Raw genomic sequence first — 20,949 nt, forward strand, 5'->3', positions numbered from 1 at the left:
CGGGGTCCGGGAGACAGACGGGGTCCGGGAGACGGACGGGAGACAGACGGGGTCCGGGAGACGGACGGGGTCCGGGAGACAGACGGGGTCCGGGAGACAGACGGGGTCCGGGAGACAGACGGGGTCCGGGAGACAGACGGGGTCCGGGAGACGGACGGGGTCCGGGAGACAGACGGGGTCCGGGAGACAGACGGGGTCCGGGAGACAGACGGGGTCCGGGAGACAGACGGGGTCCGGGAGACGGACGGGATCCGGGAGACAGACGGGGTCCGGGAGACGGACGGAGTCCGGGAGACAGACGGGGTCCGGGAGGCGGACGGGGTCCGGGAGACAGACGGGGTCCGGGAGGCGGACGGGGTCCGGGAGACGGACGGGGTCCGGGAGACGGACGGGGTCCGGGAGACAGACGGGGTCCGGGAGACAGACGGGGTCCGGGAGGCGGACGGGGTCCGGGAGACGGACGGGGTCCGGGAGGCGGACGGGGTCCGGGAGGCAGACGGGGTCCGGGAGACGGACGGGGTCCGGGAGACGGACGGGGTCCGGGAGACAGACGGGGTCCGGGAGACAGACGGGGTCCGGGAGACGGACGGGGTCCGGGAGACGGACGGGGTCCGGGAGACGGACGGGATCCGGGAGACGGACGGGGTCCGGGAGGCAGACGGGGTCCGGGAGACAGACGGGGTCCGGGAGGCAGACGGGGTCCGGGAGGCAGACGGGGTCCGGGAGACGGACGGGGTCCGGGAGACGGACGGGGTCCGGGAGGCGGACGGGGTCCGGGAGACGGACGGGGTCCGGGAGACAGACGGGGTCCGGGAGGCAGACGGGGTCCGGGAGACAGACGGGGTCCGGGAGACGGACGGGGTCCGGGAGACAGACGGGGTCCGGGAGACAGACGGGGTCCGGGAGACAGACGGGGTCCGGGAGACAGACGGGGTCCGGGAGGCAGACGGGGTCCGGGAGGCAGACGGGGTCTGGGAGACGGACGGGGTCCGGGAGACAGACGGGGTCCGGGAGACGGACGGGGTCCGGGAGACAGACGGGATCCGGGAGACGGACGGGATCCGGGAGACGGACGGGGTCCGGGAGACGGACGGGGTCCGGGAGACAGACGGGGTCCGGGAGACAGACGGGGTCCGGGAGACAGACGGGGTCCGGGAGACGGACGGGATCCGGGAGACAGACGGGGTCCGGGAGACGGACGGGATCCGGGAGACAGACGGGGTCCGGGAGACAGACGGGGTCCGGGAGACAGACGGGGTCCGGGAGGCGGACGGGGTCCGGGAGACAGACGGGGTCCGGGAGACAGACGGGGTCCGGGAGACGGACGGGGTCCGGGAGACGGACGGGGTCCGGGAGGCAGACGGGGTCCGGGAGACAGACGGGGTCCGGGAGGCGGACGGGGTCCGGGAGACGGACGGGGTCCGGGAGACAGACGGGAGACAGACGGGGTCCGGGAGACAGACGGGGTCCGGGAGGCAGACGGGGTCCGGGAGACAGACGGGGTCCGGGAGGCAGACGGGGTCCGGGAGACGGACGGGGTCCGGGAGGCGGACGGGGTCCGGGAGACGGACGGGGTCCGGGAGGCGGACGGGGTCCGGGAGACAGACGGGGTCCGGGAGACAGACGGGGTCCGGGAGGCAGACGGGGTCCGGGAGACGGACGGGGTCCGGTAGGCGGACGGGGTCCGGGAGACAGACGGGGTCCGGGAGACAGACGGGGTCCGGGAGACAGACGGGGTCCGGGAGACAGACGGGGTCTGGGAGACGGACGGGGTCCGGGAGACAGACGGGGTCCGGGAGACAGACGGGGTCCGGGAGACAGACGGGGTCCGGGAGACGGACGGGGTCCGGGAGACGGACGGGGTCCGGGAGACGGACGGGAGACAGACGGGGTCCGGGAGACAGACTGGGTCCGGGGGACGGACGGGGTCCGGGAGACAGACGGGGTCCGGGAGACAGACGGGAGACAGACGGGATCCGGGAGACAGACGGGGTCCGGGGGACGGACGGGGTCCGGGAGGCGGACGGGGTCCGGGAGACAGACGGGGTCCGGGAGACGGACGGGGTCCGGGGGACGGACGGGGTCCGGGAGGCAGACGGGGTCCGGGGGACGGACGGGGTCCGGGGGACAGACGGGACCCGGGAGACGGACGGGGTCCGGGGGACGGACGGGGTCCGGGAGGCAGACGGGAGACAGACGGGGTCCGGGAGACAGACGGGGTCCGGGAGACAGACGGGGTCCGGGAGGCGGACGGGAGGCAGACGGGAGACAGACGGGGTCCGGGAGACAGACGGGGTCCGGGAGGCGGACGGGGTCCGGGAGACAGACGGGAGACAGACGGGGTCCGGGAGACAGACGGGGTCCGGGAGACAGACGGGGTCCGGGAGGCGGACGGGAGACAGACGGGACCCGGGAGACAGACGGGGTCCGGGAGACAGACGGGGTCCGGGAGACGGACGGGGTCCGGGAGACAGACGGGGTCCGGGAGACAGACGGGGTCCGGGAGACAGACGGGGTCCGGGAGACGGACGGGGTCCGGGAGACAGACGGGGTCCGGGAGACAGACGGGGTCCGGGAGGCAGACGGGGTCCGGGAGACAGACGGGGTCCGGGGGACGGACGGGGTCCGGGAGACAGACGGGAGACAGACGGGGTCCGGGAGACGGACGGGGTCCGGGAGACAGACGGGGTCCGGGAGACAGACGGGAGACAGACGGGAGACAGACGGGGTCCGGGAGACAGACGGGGTCCGGGAGACAGACGGGAGACAGACGGGGTCCGGGAGACGGACGGGGTCCGGGAGACGGACGGGGTCCGGGAGACGGACGGGGTCCGGGAGACAGACGGGGTCCGGGAGACGGACGGGGTCCGGGAGACGGACGGGGTCCGGGAGACAGACGGGGTCCGGGAGACAGACGGGGTCCGGGAGACAGACGGGGTCCGGGAGACGGACGGGGTCCGGGAGACGGACGGGGTCCGGGAGACGGACGGGGTCCGGGAGACGGACGGGGTCCGGGAGACGGACGGGGTCCGGGAGACGGACGGGGTCCGGGAGACAGACGGGGTCCGGGAGACAGACGGGGTCCGGGAGGCAGACGGGGTCCGGGAGACAGACGGGAGACGGACGGGATCCGGGAGGCAGACGGGAGACAGACGGGGTCCGGGAGGCGGACGGGGTCCGGGAGACGGACGGGGTCCGGGAGACAGACGGGGTCCGGGAGGCAGACGGGGTCCGGGAGACAGACGGGGTCCGGGAGACAGACGGGAGACAGACGGGAGACAGACGGGGTCCGGGAGACGGACGGGGTCCGGGAGACAGACGGGAGACAGACGGGGTCCGGGAGACAGACGGGGTCCGGGAGACAGACGGGGTCCGGGAGACAGACGGGGTCTGGGAGGCAGACGGGGTCCGGGAGACGGACGGGGTCCGGGAGACAGACGGGGTCCGGGAGACGGACGGGGTCCGGGAGACGGACGGGGTCCGGGAGACGGACGGGGTCCGGGAGACGGACGGGGTCCGGGAGACGGACGGGGTCCGGGAGACAGACGGGGTCCGGGAGGCAGACGGGGTCCGGGAGGCAGACGGGGTCCGGGAGACAGACGGGGTCCGGGAGGCAGACGGGGTCCGGGAGACAGACGGGAGACGGACGGGATCCGGGAGGCAGACGGGAGACAGACGGGGTCCGGGAGGCGGACGGGGTCCGGGAGACGGACGGGGTCCGGGAGACAGACGGGGTCCGGGAGGCAGACGGGGTCCGGGAGACAGACGGGGTCCGGGAGACAGACGGGAGACAGACGGGAGACAGACGGGGTCCGGGAGACGGACGGGGTCCGGGAGACGGACGGGGTCCGGGAGACAGACGGGAGACAGACGGGGTCCGGGAGACAGACGGGGTCCGGGAGACAGACGGGGTCCGGGAGACAGACGGGGTCTGGGAGGCAGACGGGGTCCGGGAGACGGACGGGGTCCGGGAGACAGACGGGGTCCGGGAGACAGACGGGGTCCGGGAGACAGACGGGGTCCGGGAGACAGACGGGGTCCGGGAGGCAGACGGGGTCCGGGAGACAGACGGGGTCCGGGAGACGGACGGGGTCCGGGAGACGGACGGGGTCCGGGAGACAGACGGGGTCCGGGAGACAGACGGGGTCCGGGAGACAGACGGGGTCCGGGAGACAGACGGGGTCCGGGAGACAGACGGGGTCCGGGAGACAGACGGGGTCCGGGAGGCAGACGGGGTCCGGGAGGCGGACGGGGTCCGGGAGACAGACGGGGTCCGGGAGACGGACGGGGTCCGGGAGACAGACGGGGTCCGGGAGGCGGACGGGGTCCGGGAGACAGACGGGGTCCGGGAGGCAGACGGGGTCCGGGAGACGGACGGGGTCCGGGAGACGGACGGGGTCCGGGAGGCGGACGGGGTCCGGGAGGCAGACGGGGTCCGGGAGACAGACGGGATCCGGGAGGCAGACGGGGTCCGGGAGGCAGACGGGGTCCGGGAGGCAGACGGGGTCCGGGAGACAGACGGGGTCCGGGAGGCAGACGGGGTCCGGGAGACAGACGGGGTCCGGGAGGCAGACAGGGTCCGGGAGGCAGACGTGTTTTGGATACCTCGCTGACTAGGATGTCACCCAGCCGATTGATGACAAAGTTCTTCTCGCTGTCCGACACCAGCGACTCCTTACGTCGATCGAGGAGTCGGGACAGAAACTGGACATGAAATTCGATCAGATCATCGAGAGCCGGGAACATTGTGTCGGCTGTACTGCGATCCATCTGTAACTCCTCCAACATTCCCTTCCGGAACAGATCTGACATAATCTTCAGAGTCCGCATGTGGTGAACCTCGGTCTGGATCAGCTCTGGAGAGAGGCACAGGGTCAGAGGGTAAGGTTCAGTGCAAGGGTCAGAGTGGCCAGGGTCAGGGTGGCTGGATCGGAGTATAAGGGTCAGAGGGTAAGGATCAGAGTGTCAGGGTCAGAGTGGCCAGGTCAAGATGGCTGGATCAGTGAATAAGGGTCAGAGTGTACGGGTCAGAGTGTACGGGTCAGAGTGTACGGGTCAGAGTGTACGGGCCTGGATGGGTAGGACAGGTATTCCACTCAGGACTGGACGCGAAGAATAGAGGGGTGGCAATATTGGTGGGAAAGCGGGTGTCATTTGAGGCCAAGACTATTGTAGCGGACAATGGAGGGCGATATGTGATGGTGAGCGGGAGGCTGCAAGGGATGTTGGGTGGTGTTGGTAAACGTATACGCCCCGAACTGGGATGATGCAGGATTCATGAAGCGCATGTTGGGGCGCATTCCGGACCTGGAGATAGGAGGCCTGATAATGGGAGGGGACTTCAATACGGTGTTGGACCCAGCACTGGACCGCTCCAAATCAAGGACGGGAAAGAGGCCGGTGGCGGCCAAGGTGCTCAGGGGGTTTATGTATCAGATGGGGGGAGTGGACCCATGGAGGTTTGCAAGGCCGCAGGCCAGGGAATTTTCTTTCTTCTCCCATGTACACAAAGCTTACTCCTGGATAGATTTCTTTGTTCTGGGTAGGGCGCTCATCCCGAGGGTGGAGGGGACGGAGTATTCGGCTATAGCCGTTTCGGACCATGCCCCGCACTGGGTGGAAGGAGCTGGGAGAGGAGAGGGACCAACGCCCGCTGTGGCGGCTGGATGTGGGACTGCTGGCGGATGAGGTGGTGTGTGGGAAGGTGAGGGGGTGTATCGAAAGGTACTTGGAGGCCAACGACAACGGGGAGGTGTGGGTGGGGGTGGTATGGGAGGCGTTGAAGGCGGTTGTCAGGGGAGAGCTAATCTCCATCAGGGCTCATAGGGAGAAGACAGAGGGTATGGAAAGGGGGAGGTTAGTGGGGGAGATTTTGAGAGTGGACAGGAGATACGCAGAGGCCCCGGAGGAAAGATTACTTGGGGAAAGACGACGGCTCCAGACGGAGTTTGACCTGTTGACCACGGGGAAGGCGGAGACACAGTGGAGGAAAGCGCAGGGGGCGACCTACGAGTATGGGGAAAAGGCTAGTCGGATGCTGGCACACCAGCTCCGTAAGAGGATGGCAGCGAGGGAACTAGGGGGAGTCAAAGATGGAAGGGGAGCCACGGTTCGGAGTGCGACGAAAATAAACGAGGTATTTAAGGCCTTCTATGAAGAGCTGTACAGATCCCAGCCCCCAGCGGGGGAAGAGGGGATGAGACGATTCCTAGATCAGCTGAGATTCCCGAGGGTGGAGGAGCAAGAGGTGGCTGGTTTGGGGGCACCAATTGGGTTGGAGGAGCTGAGCAAGGGTTTGGGGAGTATGCAGGCAGGGAAGGCCACGGGACCGGACGGGTTCCCGGTGGAGTTCTACAGAAAGTATGTAGACCTGTTGGCCCCGCTACTAGTGAGGACCTTTAATGAGGCAAGAGAGGAGGGGACCCTGCCCCCGACAATGTCGGAAACAACAATTTCTTTGATCCTAAAGCGGGACAAGGACCCACTGCAATGTGGATCGTACAGGCTGATCTCGCTCCTCAATGTGGACGCTAAGTTATTGGCAAAAGTGCTGGCCACGAGGATTGAGGACTGTGTCCCGGGGGTAATCACGAGGACCAGACAGGATTTGTAAAGGGCAGGCAATTAAACACCAATGTGCGGCGGCTCTTAAACGTGATAATGATGCCATCGGAGGAGGGAGAGGCGGAGATAGTGGCAGCTATGGACGCGGAGAAGGCCTTTGACCGAGTAGAGTGGGAGTACCTCTGGGAGGTGCTGCGTAGGTTTGGGTTCGGGGGAGGGTTTATCAGTTGGGTTAAGCTCCTTTCCAGAGCCCCGATGGCGAGTGTAGTGACGAACCGGCGGAGGTCGGAGTACTTTCGGCTGTACCGAGGGACGAGGCAGGGGTGCCCCCTGTCCCCCCTGTTGTTCGCATTGGCGATCGAACCATTGGCCATGTCATTGAGGGAGTCTAATAAATGGAGGGGGGTGGTCCGAGGGGGAGAAGAGCATCGGGTGTCGCTATACGCGGATGACCTGTTGCTGTACGTGGCGGATCCAGTGGAGGGGATGGTGGAGGTCATGCAGACTCTGAGGGAGTTTGGGGAGTTTTCGGGCTATAAGCTCAATGTGGGGAAGAGTGAGCTTTTTGTATTACAGGCAGGGGACCAAGAAAGAGGGATAGGGGACCTACCGCTGAGGAGGGCGGAGGGGAGCTTTCGGTATCTGGGGATCCAGATAGCCAGGAGTTGTGGGACCCTACATAAACTGAATCTGACGAGGTTGGTGGAGCAAATGGAGGAGGATTTTAAAAGATCCGCTCTCGCTGGCGGGTAGAGTCAGTCGGTCAAAATGGTGGTCCTTCCGAGGTTTCTGTTTGTGTTTCAGTGCCTTCCCATCGTGATCACTAAGGCCTTTTTTAAGAGAGTAGGCAGGAGTATTATGGGGCTTGTATGGGCGAATAAGACCCCGAGGGTAAGGAGAGGGTTCCTGGAACGCAGTAGGGACCGAGGAGGGTTGGCGCTGCCAAACCTGGGGAGCTACTACTGGGCAGCAAATGTGGCGATGATCCGCAAGTGGGTGATGGAGGGAGAGGGGGCGGCATGGAAGAGGATGGAGATGGCGTCCTGTAAAGGAACGAGCCTGGGGGCGTTGGTGACGGCACCGCTGCCGCTCTCGCCGACAAAGTATAGCACGAGCCCGGTGGTGGCGGCAACGCTAAGGATCTGGGGCCAGTGGAGACGGCACCGGGGTGCAATGGGAGCATCGGTGTGGTCCCCGATCAGGGGTAACCGTCGGTTTGTCCCGGGGAAGATGGACGGGGGGTTTCAGAGCTGGCATCAGGCGGGGATTGGAAGAATGGGGGACCTGTTCATTGATGGGACGTTTACGAGCCTAGGGGCACTGGAGGAGAAGTTCGAGTTACCCCCGGGAAATGCCTTTAGATATATGCAGGTGAGGGCTTTTGTGAGGCGGCAGGTGAGGGAATTACCGCTGCTCCCGGCACAAGAAGTTCAAGATAGGGCGATCTCGGGTGTATGGGTCGGGGAGGTCAAGTGTCGGAAATACACCAGGAGTTGAAAGAAGAGGGGGAAGCGCTAGAAGAGTTGAAGGGTAAATGGGAGGAGGAGCTGGGGGAGGAGATCGAGGAAGGTCTGTGGGCTGATGCCCTAGGTAGGGTTAATTCCTCCTCCTCGTGTGCCAGGCTCAGCCTGATACAATTTAAGGTGGTCCACAGAGTGCACTTGACGGGGGCGAGGTTGAGTAGGTTCTTTGGGGTAGAGGACAGATGTGGAAGGTGCTCAGGGAGCCCGGCGAACCATGTCCATATGTTTTGGTCATGCCCGGCACTGGGGGGGTTCTGGAGAGGAGTGGCGGGAGCAATATCTCAGGTGGTGAAAGTCCGGGTCAAGCCAAGCTGGGGGCTAGCAATATTTGGAGCAGTGGACGAACCGGGAGTGCAGGAGGCGAAAGAGGCCGACATTCTGGCCTTTGCGTCCCTAGTAGCCTGGCGAAGGATCTTGCTAATGTGGAAGGAGGTGAAGCCCCCCTGCGTGGAGGCCTGGATAAACGACATGGCTGGGTTCATAAAGCTGGAGAGGATTAAGTTCGCCTTGAGAGGGTCTGCGCAGGGGTTCTACAGGCGGTGGCAACCGTTCCTAGACTATCTCGCAGAGCGCTAGGAGGAGGGTCGGTCAGCAGAAGCAGCAACCTGGGGGACCGGGGGGGGGGGGGACGTCCTGGGAGGGGGGGGGGGGGAGACGTCCTGGGAGGGGGAGGGGGAAGGGGGGACTGCCTGGGAGGGAGGATGAGCAAGAGATAACATGAAGGGTTGGGGAAACTGGCACGTACGGGTGAGGGCCAGTGTACACAGCTGTGTAAATATATCATTTTGCCGTGTATATATCTTGCTCTGCGCAATTTCTCGTTTTTTTGTTACGGGGGGGGGTTATTGTTTGTAAGGGAGAACAATTGTGTTAAAAAACTTCAATAAATATATATTTTTGTTAAAAAGAGTGAACGGGCCTGACTGTAAGGGCCAGAGTGGCCAGGTCAGAGTTTAAGAGTCAGAGTGGCCAGGTCAGAGTTTAAGGGTCAGGTTGTGTGGGTCAGGGTGTGCGGTATTATTGCGGTACCTAAGAGGCTGATGACCATTGGTTAAACCTAGGAGTTTACCATCGGCTGTTGATACGTAGCTCCGCCCTGACAGGCGGAGTATAAGAACCGGGGCTGTCCCAGCAGCCCTCACTTTCTGTACCGAAGCGGCTTGGGAACAAGTTCTAGTCGATTAAAGCCTTCAGTTACGAAATCACTTTGTCTTGAGTGTAATTTATCGCGCATCAGGGTGTAAGGGTCAGGGTGTACGGGTCAGGGTGTACGGGTCAGGGTGTACGGGTCAGGGTGTACGGGTCAGGGTGTACGGGTCAGGGTGTACGGGTCAGGGTGTACGGGTCAGGGTGTACGGGTCAGGGTGTACGGGTCAGGGTGTAAGGGTCAGGGTGTACGGGTCAGGGTGTACCGGTCAGGGTGTAAGGGTCAGGGTGTACGGGTCAGGGTGTAAGGGTCAGGGTGTACGGGTCAGGGTGTACGGGTCAGGGTGTACGGGTCAGGGTGTACGGGTCAGGGTGTACGGGTCAGGGTGTACGGGTCAGGGTGTACGGGTCAGGGTGTAAGGGTCAGGGTGTACGGGTCAGGGTGTACGGGTCAGGGTGTACGGGTCAGGGTGTACGGGTCAGGGTGTACGGGTCAGGGTGTACGGGTCAGGGTGTACGGGTCAGGGTGTAAGGGTCAGGGTGTAAGGGTCAGGGTGTAAGGGTCAGGGTTTCCGGGTCAGGGAGTAAGGGTCAGGGTGTACGGGTCAGGGTGTAAGGGTCAGGGTGTACCGGTCAGGGTGTACCGGTCAGGGTGTACCGGTCAGGGTGTACGGGTCAGGGTGTACGGGTCAGGGTGTACCGGTCAGGGTGTAAGGGTCAGGGTGTACGGGTCAGGGTGTAAGGGTCAGGGTGTAAGGGTCAGGGTGTACGGGTCAGGGTGTACGGGTCAGGGTGTACGGGTCAGGGTGTACGGGTCAGGGTGTAAGGGTCAGGGTGTAAGGGTCAGGGTGTACGGGTCAGGGTGTACGGGTCAGGGTGTACGGGTCAGGGTGTAAGGGTCAGGGTGTACGGGTCGGGGTGTAAGGGTCGGGGTGTACGGGTCGGGGTGTACGGGTCAGGGTGTACGGGTCAGGGTGTACGGGTCAGGGTGTAAGGGTCAGTGTGTAAGGGTCAGTGTGTAAGGGTCAGGGTGTAAGGGTCAGGGTGTACGGGTCAGGGTGTACGGGTCAGGGTGTAAGGGTCAGGGTGTACGGGTCAGGGTGTAAGGGTCAGGGTGTACGGGTCAGGGTGTACGGGTCAGGGTGTACGGGTCAGGGTGTAAGGGTCAGGGTGTAAGGGTCAGGGTGTACGGGTCAGGGTGTACGGGTCAGGGTGTACGGGTCAGGGTGTACGGGTCAGGGTGTACGGGTCAGGGTGTACGGGTCAGGGTGTAAGGGTCACGGTGTACGGGTCAGGGTGTACGGGTCAGGGTGTAAGGGTCAGGGTGTACGGGTCAGGGTGTACGGGTCAGGGTGTACGGGTCAGGGTGTAAGGGTCAGGGTGTAAGGGTCAGGGTGTACGGGTCAAGGTGTACGGGTCAGGGTGTAAGGGTCAGGGTGTAAGGGTCAGGGTGTAAGGGTCAGGGTGTATGGGTCAGGGTGTAAGGGTCAGGGTGTACGGGTCAGGGTGTACGGGTCAGGGTGTAAGGGTCAGGGTGTAAGGGTCAGGGTGTAAGGGTCAGGGTGTACGGGTCAGGGTGTACGGGTCAGGGTGTACGGGTCAGGGTGTAAGGGTCAGGGTGTAAGGGTCAGGGTGTAAGGGTCAGGGTGCACCGGTCAGGGTGTACGGGTCAGGGTGTAAGGGTCAGGGTGTACGGGTCAGGGTGTAAGCGTCAGGGTGTACCGGTCAGGGTGTAAGGGTCAGGGTGTACGGGTCAGGGTGTAAGGGTCAGGGTGTACGGGTCAGGGTGTAAGGGTCGGAATAGTCGGAGACGGCAGCAGTGTCTGAGTTAGGGTTAGAGTGCAGAATCAAGATTCAGAGCAAGGTGAACGGTCACTGGTGCCGGGCCTAGGTCAGGGGCCAGGTTAGGGGTCAGGGTTAGTGATCATCGGTTGGCATCAGGGTTAAAGTTAGTGATGGGGTCAGGGGGTCAGGGTGAGGCTCAGTTCCAGAGGTCGCAGGGAGGTGGAGTCAGGAGTCAAGAGTCACTTCACCAAGGATCACAGGGGTCAAGGCTCAGGGGTCAGACGGGCACAGGGTTGGGGGAGGGGGAGGTCATAGGGCCAAGACCACTCATGCGAGAGGTCGCAGGCTCCTGACAAAGTGCCCCCAGCACTTCCACCCAGCCACTCTCGAGGGCCTGCCTCATATGAGGAGATAGGTGGGGGAAGGGGTGTCGCAGCCAGAGACATTTCCCAAGCTCCCGGGACGCAGAGAGAGGGGTGGGGAGAGGGGCGGATAGCGGTCGTACGGGGGGGGGGGCGCTGCCCTCCCCAGTCGATCAGCCGCGCTCACCGTAGATCACGTCCTGTCGCTTCATCACATCTTTCTTGTGCTGTTGCAGGAAGCTGGAGTCGACAGCCAGGCTCCACGAATCGGCCTCAAAGTGTCTCTCGTCCACCTCCAGGTCCCCCATCAGCTGCTGGTAAATAACTTCGGCGCCTGGAAGGGGGGGGGGGGGGCGACAGCAGTCATTGGCAAGGACAGAGGTCACAGATCAGAGATCAGGGATAGAGGGGACGAAAAAGACCTTACATTCCCGTGCCCCACCCCCAGGACGTGTGTCGTAGTCACTGAAGGACATCTCTGTTTTCCCAACTCACTCAGTGTCGGAACGTGCGAGGGAATATCTTGCGCACAGGAAGATCCCACAGGGAGAAATGTGACAACGACCCGGAGCATCGGATTTACTTTTACTGATGGTGACAGGCGCTCCCTCAGTACTGACCTTCCGACAGTGCGGAGCTCCCTCAGTACTGACCTTCCGACAGTGCGGCGCTCCCTCAGTACTGACCCTCCCACAGTGCGGAGCTCCCTCAGTACTGACCCTCTGACAGTGCGGCGCTCCCTCAGTACTGACCTTCCGACAGTGCGGCGCTCCCTCAGTACTGACCCTCCCACAGTGCGGAGCTCCCTCAGTACTGACTCTCTGACAGTGCGGCGCTCCCTCAGTACTGACCCTCCGACAGTGCAGCACTCCCTCAGTACTGACCTTCCGACAGTGCGGCGCTCCCTCAGTACTGACCTTCCGACAGTGCGGCACTCCCTCAGTACTGACCCTCTGACAGTGCGGCGCTCCCTCAGTACTGACCTTCCGACAGTGCGGTGCTCCCTCAGTACTGACCCTCCCACAGTGCGGCGCTCCCTCAGTACTGACTCTCTGACAGTGCGGAGCTCCCTCAGTACTGATCCTCCCACAGTGCGGGGCTCCCTCAGTACTGATCCTCCCACAGTGCGGGGCTCCCTCAGTACTGATCCTCCCACAGTGAGGGGCTCCCTCAGTACTGACCTTCCGACAGTGCGGTGCTCCCTCAGTACTGACCCTCCCACAGTGCGGGGCTCCCTCAGTACTGACTCTCTGACAGTGCGGAGCTCCCTCAGTACTGATCCTCCCACAGTGCGGGGCTCCCTCAGTACTGATCCTCCCACAGTGCGGGGCTCCCTCAGTACTGATCCTCCCACAGTGAGGGGCTCCCTCTGTACTGACCATCCCACAGTGCGGCGCTCCCTCAGTACTGACCCTCTGACAGTGCGGAGCTCCCTCAGTACTGATCCTCCCACAGTGCAGCGCTCCCTCAGTATTGACCCTCCCACAGTGCGGCGCTCCCTCAGCACTGATCCTCCCACAGTGCGGGGCTCCCTCAGTACTGACCCTCCCACAGTGCGGCGCTCCCTCAGTACTGACCCTCCCACACTGCGGCGCTCCCTCAGTACTGACCCTCCCACAGTGCGGCGCTCCCTCAGTACTGACCGTCCAACAGTGCGGTGCTCCCTCAGTACTGACCCTCCCACAGTGCGGCACTCCCTCAGCACTGACTCTCCGACAGTGCGGCGCTCCCTCAGTACTGACCCTCCCACAGTGCGGCGCTCCCTCAGTACTGACCCTCTGACAGTGCAGCACTCCCTCAGTACTGACCCTCTGACAGTGCGGCGCTCCCTCAGTACTGACTCTCCGACAGTGCGGCGCTCCCTCAGTACCGACCCTCTGACAGTGCAGCACTCCCTCAGTACTGACCCTCCCACAGTGCGGCGCTCCCTCAGTACTGACCCTCTGACAGTGCGGCACTCCCTCAGTACTGACCCTCTGACAGTGCAGCACTCCCTCAGTACTGACCCTCACACAGAGCGGCACTCCCTCAGTACTGACCCTCCCACAGTGCGGCGCTCCCTCAATACTGACCCTCTGACAGTGCGGCACTCCCTCAGTACTGACCCTCCCACAGTGCGGCGCTCCCTCAGTACTGACCCTCCCACAGTGCGGCACTCCCTCAGTACTGACCCTCCCACTGTGCAGCGCTCCCTCAGTACTGACCCTCCGACAGTGCGGCGCTCCCTCAGTACTGACCCTCCCACAGTGCGGCGCTCCCTCAGTACTGACCCTCCCACAGTGCGGCGCGCCCTCAGTACTGACACTCCCACAGTGCAGCACTCCCTCTGTACTGACCCTCCCACAGTGCGGCGCTCCCTCAGTACTGACCCTCCCACAGTGCAGCACTCCCTCAGCACTGACCCTCTGACAGTGCGGCGCTCCCTCATTACTGACCCTCCCACAGTGCGGCGCTCCCTCAGTACTGACCCTCCCACAGTGTGGCGCTCCCTCATTACTAACCCTCCCACAGTGCGGCGCTCCCTCAGTACTGAGCCTCCCACAGTGCAGCACTCCCTCAGCACTGACCCTCTGACAGTGCGGCACTCCCTCAGCACTGACCCTCCCACAGTGCAGCACTCCCTCAGTACTGACCCTCTGACAGTGCAGCACTCCCTCAGTACTGACCCTCTGACAGTGCGGCGCGCCCTCAGTACTGACCGTCCGACAGTGCGGCACTCCCTCAGTACTGACCCTCCGACAGTGCGGCACTCCCTCAGTACTGACCCTCTGAAAGTGTGGCGCTCCCTCAGTACTGACCCTCTGACAGTGCGGCGCTCCCTCAGTACTGACCGTCCGACAGTGCGGCACTCCCTCAGTACTGACCCTCTGACAGTGCAGCACTCCCTCAGCACTGACCCTCCGACAGTGCGGCACACTCTCAGTAAAGACCCTCCGACAGTGCGGTGCTCCCTCAGTACTGACCCTCTGACAGTGCGGCACTCCCTCTGTACTGACCCTCCCCCAGTGCGGCGCTCCCTCAGTACTGACCCTCTGACAGTGCGGCACTCCCTCTGTACTGACCATCCCACAGTGCGGCGCTCCCTCAGCACTGATCCTCCCACAGTGCGGGGCTCCCTCAGTACTGACCCTCCCACAGTGCGGCGCTCCCTCAGTACTGACCCTCCCACACTGCGGCGCTCCCTCAGTACTGACCCTCCCACAGTGCGGCGCTCCCTCAGTACTGACCGTCCAACAGTGCGGAGCTCCCTCAGTACTGACCCTCCCACAGTGCGGCACTCCCTCAGTGCTGACCCTCCCACAGTGTGGCGCTCCCTCAGTATTGACCCTCCCACAGTGCGGCCCTCCCTCAGCACTGACCCTCCCACAGTGCGGCGCTCCCTCAGTGCTGACCCTCCCACAGTGTGGCGCTCCCTCAGTATTGACCCTCCCACAGTGCGGCGCTCCCTCAGCACTGACCCTCCCACTGTGCAGCGCTCCCTCAGTACTGACCGTCCAACAATGCGGCACTCCCTCAGTACTGACCCTCTGACAGTGCGGCACTCCCTCAGTACTGACCCTCTGACAGTGCGACACTCCCTCAGTGCTGACCCTCTGCCAGTGCGGCGCTCCCTCAGTACCGACCCTCTGACAGTGCAGCACTCCCTCAGTACTGACCCTCCCACAGTGCGGCGCTCCCTCAGTACTGACCCTCCCACAGTGCGGCACTCCCTCAGTACTGACCCTCCCACTGTGCAGCGCTCCCTCAGTACTGACCCTCCGACAGTGCGGCGCTCCCTCAGTTTCTGACCCTCCCACAGTGCGGCGCTCCCTCAGTACTGACCCTCCCACAGTGCGGCGCGCCCTCAGTACTGACACTCCCACAGTGCAGCACTCCCTCTGTACTGACCATCCCACAGTGCGGCGCTCCCTCAGCACTGATCCTCCCACAGTGCGGGGCTCCCTCAGTACTGACCCTCCCACAGTGCGGCGCTCCCTCAGTACTGACCCTCCCACACTGCGGCGCTCCCTCAGTACTGACCCTCCCACAGTGCGGCGCTCCCTCAGTACTGACCGTCCAACAGTGCGGAGCTCCCTCAGTACTGACCCTCCCACAGTGCGGCACTCCCTCAGTGCTGACCCTCCCACAGTGTGGCGCTCCCTCAGTATTGACCCTCCCACAGTGCGGCGCTCCCTCAGCACTGACCCTCCCACAGTGCGGCGCTCCCTCAGTGCTGACCCTCCCACAGTGTGGCGCTCCCTCAGTATTGACCCTCCCACAGTGCGGCGCTCCCTCAGCACTGACCCTCCCACTGTGCGGCGCTCCCTCAGTACTGACCGTCCAACAATGCGGCACTCCCTCAGTACTGACCCTCTGACAGTGCGGCACTCCCTCAGTACTGACCCTCTGACAGTGCGACACTCCCTCAGTGCTGACCCTCTGCCAGTGCGGCGCTCCGTCAGTACCGACCCTCTGACAGTGCAGCACTCCCTCAGTACTGACCCTCCCACAGTGCGGCGCTCCCTCAGTACTGACCCTCTGACAGTGCGGCACTCCCTCAGTACTGACCCTCTGACAGTGCAGCACTCCCTCAGTACTGACCCTCACACAGAGCGGCACTCCCTCAGTACTGACCCTCCCACAGTGCGGCGCTCCCTCAATACTGACCCTCTGACAGTGCGGCACTCCCTCAGTACTGACCCTCCCACAGTGCGGCGCTCCCTCAGTACTGACCCTCCCACAGTGCGGCACTCCCTCAGTACTGACCCTCCCACTGTGCAGCGCTCCCTCAGTACTGACCCTCCGACAGTGCGGCGCTCCCTCAGTACTGACCCTCCCACAGTGCGGCGCTCCCTCAGTACTGACCCTCCCACAGTGCGGCGCGCCCTCAGTACTGACACTCCCACAGTGCAGCACTCCCTCAGTACTGACCCTCCCACTGTGCAGCGCTCCCTCAGTACTGACCCTCCGACAGTGCGGCGCTCCCTCTGTACTGACCCTCCCACAGTGCGGCGCTCCCTCAGTACTGACCCTCCCACAGTGCAGCACTCCCTCAGCACTGACCCTCTGACAGTGCGGCGCTCCCTCATTACTGACCCTCCCACAGTGCGGCGCTCCCTCAGTACTGACCCTCCCACAGTGTGGCGCTCCCTCATTACTGACCCTCCCACAGTGCGGCGCTCCCTCAGTACTGAGCCTCCCACAGTGCAGCACTCCCTCAGCACTGACCCTCTGACAGTGCGGCACTCCCTCAGCACTGACCCTCCCACAGTGCAGCACTCCCTCAGTACTGACCCTCTGACAGTGCAGCACTCCCTCAGTACTGACCCTCTGACAGTGCGGCGCGCCCTCAGTACTGACCGTCCGACAGTGCGGCACTCCCTCAGTACTGACCCTCCGACAGTGCGGCACTCCCTCAGTACTGACCCTCTGAAAGTGTGGCGCTCCCTCAGTACTGACCCTCTGACAGTGCGGCGCTCCCTCAGTACTGACCGTCCGACAGTGCGGCACTCCCTCAGTACTGACCCTCTGACAGTGCAGCACTCCCTCAGCACTGACCCTCCGACAGTGCGGCACACTCTCAGTAAAGACCCTCCGACAGTGCGGTGCTCCCTCAGTACTGACCCTCTGACAGTGCGGCACTCCCTCTGTACTGACCCTCCCCCAGTGCGGCGCTCCCTCAGTACTGACCCTCTGACAGTGCGGCACTCCCTCTGTACTGACCATCCCACAGTGCGGCGCTCCCTCAGCACTGATCCTCCCACAGTGCGGGGCTCCCTCAGTACTGACCCTCCCACAGTGCGGCGCTCCCTCAGTACTGACCCTCCCACACTGCGGCGCTCCCTCAGTACTGACCCTCCCACAGTGCGGCGCTCCCTCAGTACTGACCGTCCAACAGTGCGGAGCTCCCTCAGTACTGACCCTCCCACAGTGCGGCACTCCCTCAGTGCTGACCCTCCCACAGTGTGGCGCTCCCTCAGTATTGACCCTCCCACAGTGCGGCGCTCCCTCAGCACTGACCCTCCCACAGTGCGGCGCTCCCTCAGTGCTGACCCTCCCACAGTGTGGCGCTCCCTCAGTATTGACCCTCCCACAGTGCGGCGCTCCCTCAGCACTGACCCTCCCACTGTGCGGCGCTCCCTCAGTACTGACCGTCCAACAATGCGGCACTCCCTCAGTACTGACCCTCTGACAGTGCGGCACTCCCTCAGTACTGACCCTCTGACAGTGCGACACTCCCTCAGTGCTGACCCTCTGCCAGTGTGGCGCTCCCTCAGTACTGACCCTCCGACAGTGCGGCACTCCCTCAGTACTGACCCTCCGACAGTGCGGCGCTCCCTCAGTACTGACCCTCTGACAGTGTGGCACTCCCTCAGTACTGACCCTCCAACAGTGCGGCACTCCCTCAGTACTGACCCTCTGACAGTGCAGCACTCCCTCCGTACTGACCCTCCGACAGTGCGGACCTCCCTCAGTACTGACCCTCAGGCAATGCGGCACTCCCTCAGCACTGACCCTCCCACAGTGCGGTGCTCCCTCAGTACTGACCCTCCCACAGTGCGGCGCTCCCTCAGTACTGACCCTCAGACAATGCGTGAAGATGAGGTGTGAAGTTTCGGTTGGGGCGATGGATAGTTACAAGGTAGCGAGGAAGGATCTAAAGACAGAGCTCAGACGAGCAAGGAGGGGACATGAGAAGTATTTGGCAGGAAGGATCAAGGAAAACCCAAAAGCTTTCTATGGGTATGTCAGGAATAAGCGAATGACTAGGGAAAGAGTAGGACCAGTCAAGGACAGGGATGGGAAATTGTGTGTGGAGTCTGAAGAGATAGGCGAGATACTAAATGAATATTTTTCGTCAGTATTCACTCAGGAAAAAGATAATGTTGTGGAGGAGAATGCTGAGCCCCAGGCTAATAGAATAGATGGCATTGAGGTACGTAGGGAAGAGGTGTTGGCAATTCTGGACAGGCTTAAAATAGATAAGTCCCCGGGACCTGATGGGATTTATCCTAGGATTCTCTGGGAGGCCAGGGAAGAGATTGCTGGACCTTTGGCTTTGATTTTTATGTCATCATTGGCTACAGGAATAGTGCCAGAGGACTGGAGGACAGCAAATGTGGTCCCTTTGTTCAAAAAGGGGAGCAGAGACAACCCCGGCAACTATAGGCCGGTGAGCCTCACGTCTGTAGTGGGTAAAGTCTTGGAGGGGATTATAAGGGACAAGATTTATAATCATCTGGATAGGAATAATATGATCAGGGATAGTCAGCATGGCTTTGTGAAGGGTAGGGCATGCCTCACAAACCTTATTGAGTTCTTTGAGAAGGTGACTGAACAGGTAGACGAGGGTAGAGCAGTTGATGTGGTGTATATGGATTTCAGCAAAGCGTTTGATAAGGTTCCCCACGGTAGGCTATTGCAAAAAATACGGAGGCTGGGGATTGAGGGTGAGTTAGAGATGTGGATCAGAAATTGGCTAGCTGAAAGAAGACAGAGGGTGGTGGTTGATGGGAAATGTTCAGAATGGAGTTCAGTCACAAGTGGAGTACCACAAGGATCTGTTCTGGGGCCGTTGCTGTTTGTCATTTTTATCAATGACCTAGAGGAAGGCGCAGAAGGGTGGGTGAGTAAATTTGCAGACGATACTAAAGACGGTGGTGTTGTCGACAGTGTGGAAGGATGTAGCAGGTTACAGAGGGATATAGATAAGCTGCAGAGCTGGGCTGAGAGGTGGCAAATGGAGTTTAATGTAGAGAAGTGTGAGGTGATTCACTTTGGAAGGAATAACAGGAATGCGGAATATTTGGCTAATGGAAAAGTTCTTGAAAGTGTGGATGAGCAGAGGGATCTAGGTGTCCATGTTCATAGATCCCTGAAAGTTGCCACCCAGGTTGATAGGGTTGTGAAGAAGGCCTATGGAGTGTTGGCCTTTATTGGTAGAGGGATTGAGTTCCGGAGTCGGGAGGTCATGTTGCAGCTGTACAGAACTCTGGTACGGCCGCATTTGGAGTATTGCGTACAGTTCTGGTCACCGCATTATAGGAAGGACGTGGAGGCTTTGGAGCGGGTGCAGAGGAGATTTACCAGGATGTTGCCTGGTATGGAGGGAAAATCTTATGAGGAAAGGCTGATGGACTTGAGGTTGTTTTCGTTGGAGAGAAGAAGGTTAAGAGGAGACTTAATAGAGGCATACAAAATGATCAGGGGGTTGGATAGGGTGGACAGTGAGAGCCTTCTCCCGCGGATGGATATGGCTGGCACGAGGGGACATAACTTTAAACTGAGGGGTAATAGATATAGGACAGAGGTCAGAGGTAGGTTCTTTATGCAAAGAGTAGTGAGGCCGTGGAATGCCCTACCTGCTACAGTAGTGAACTCGCCAACATTGAGGGCATTTAAAAGTTTATTGGATAAGCATATGGATGATAATGGCATAGTGTAGGTTAGATGGCTTTTGTTTCGGTGCAACATCGTGGGCCGAAGGGCCTGTACTGCGCTGTATTGTTCTATGTTCTATGTTCTAATGCGGCACTCCCTCAGTACTGACCCTCCGACAGTGCGGCGCTCCCTCAGCACTGACCCTCCGACAGTGCGGCGCTCCCTCAGTACTGACCCTCCAACAGTGCGGCGCTCCCTCAGCACTGACTCTCCGACAGTGCGGCACACTCTCAGTAAAGACCCTCCGACAGTGCGGTGCTCCCTCAGTACTGACCCTCTGACAGTGCGGCACTCCCTCTGTACTGACCCTCCCCCAGTGCGGCGCTCCCTCAGTACTGACCCTCTGACAGTGCGGCACTCCCTCTGTACTGACCATCCCACAGTGCGGCGCTCCCTCAGCACTGATCCTCCCACAGTGCGGGGCTCCCTCAGTACTGACCCTCCCACAGTGCGGCGCTCCCTCAGTACTGACCCTCCCACACTGCGGCGCTCCCTCAGTACTGACCCTCCCACAGTGCGGCGCTCCCTCAGTACTGACCGTCCAACAGTGCGGAGCTCCCTCAGTACTGACCCTCCCACAGTGCGGCACTCCCTCAGTGCTGACCCTCCCACAGTGTGGCGCTCCCTCAGTATTGACCCTCCCACAGTGCGGCGCTCCCTCAGCACTGACCCTCCCACAGTGCGGCGCTCCCTCAGTGCTGACCCTCCCACAGTGCGGCGCTCCCTCAGTATTGACCCTCCCACAGTGCGGCGCTCCCTCAGCACTGACCCTCCCACTGTGCGGCGCTCCCTCAGTACTGACCGTCCAACAATGCGGCACTCCCTCAGTACTGACCCTCTGACAGTGCGGCACTCCCTCAGTACTGACCCTCTGACAGTGCGACACTCCCTCAGTGCTGACCCTCTGCCAGTGCGGCGCTCCCTCAGTACCGACCCTCTGACAGTGCAGCACTCCCTCAGTACTGACCCTCCCACAGTGCGGCGCTCCCTCAGTACTGACCCTCTGACAGTGCGGCACTCCCTCAGTACTGACCCTCTGACAGTGCAGCACTCCCTCAGTACTGACCCTCACACAGAGCGGCACTCCCTCAGTACTGACCCTCCCACAGTGCGGCGCTCCCTCAATACTGACCCTCTGACAGTGCGGC

General features: G+C 62.3%; 1 protein-coding gene across 1 annotated transcript in view; it reads right to left on the reverse strand.

Moving 5' to 3' along the window:
- The window catches only part of arhgef2b (rho/rac guanine nucleotide exchange factor (GEF) 2b), a 281,563-nt gene that overhangs the window by 230,699 nt on the left and 29,915 nt on the right, over window positions 1-20,949 (reverse strand). Inside the window, exons 4-5 of the mRNA XM_072490452.1 lie at window positions 11,568-11,714; window positions 4,606-4,856 (exon numbers count right to left, since the gene is read on the reverse strand). Of these exons, the coding sequence (XP_072346553.1) occupies window positions 4,606-4,856; window positions 11,568-11,714 (398 nt within the window). The remainder of the gene's footprint in view (window positions 1-4,605; window positions 4,857-11,567; window positions 11,715-20,949) is intronic.

This window comes from Scyliorhinus torazame, chromosome 26, assembly GCF_047496885.1.
Source record: "Scyliorhinus torazame isolate Kashiwa2021f chromosome 26, sScyTor2.1, whole genome shotgun sequence".
In the NCBI taxonomy this organism is placed as follows: Eukaryota; Metazoa; Chordata; class Chondrichthyes; order Carcharhiniformes; family Scyliorhinidae; genus Scyliorhinus; species Scyliorhinus torazame.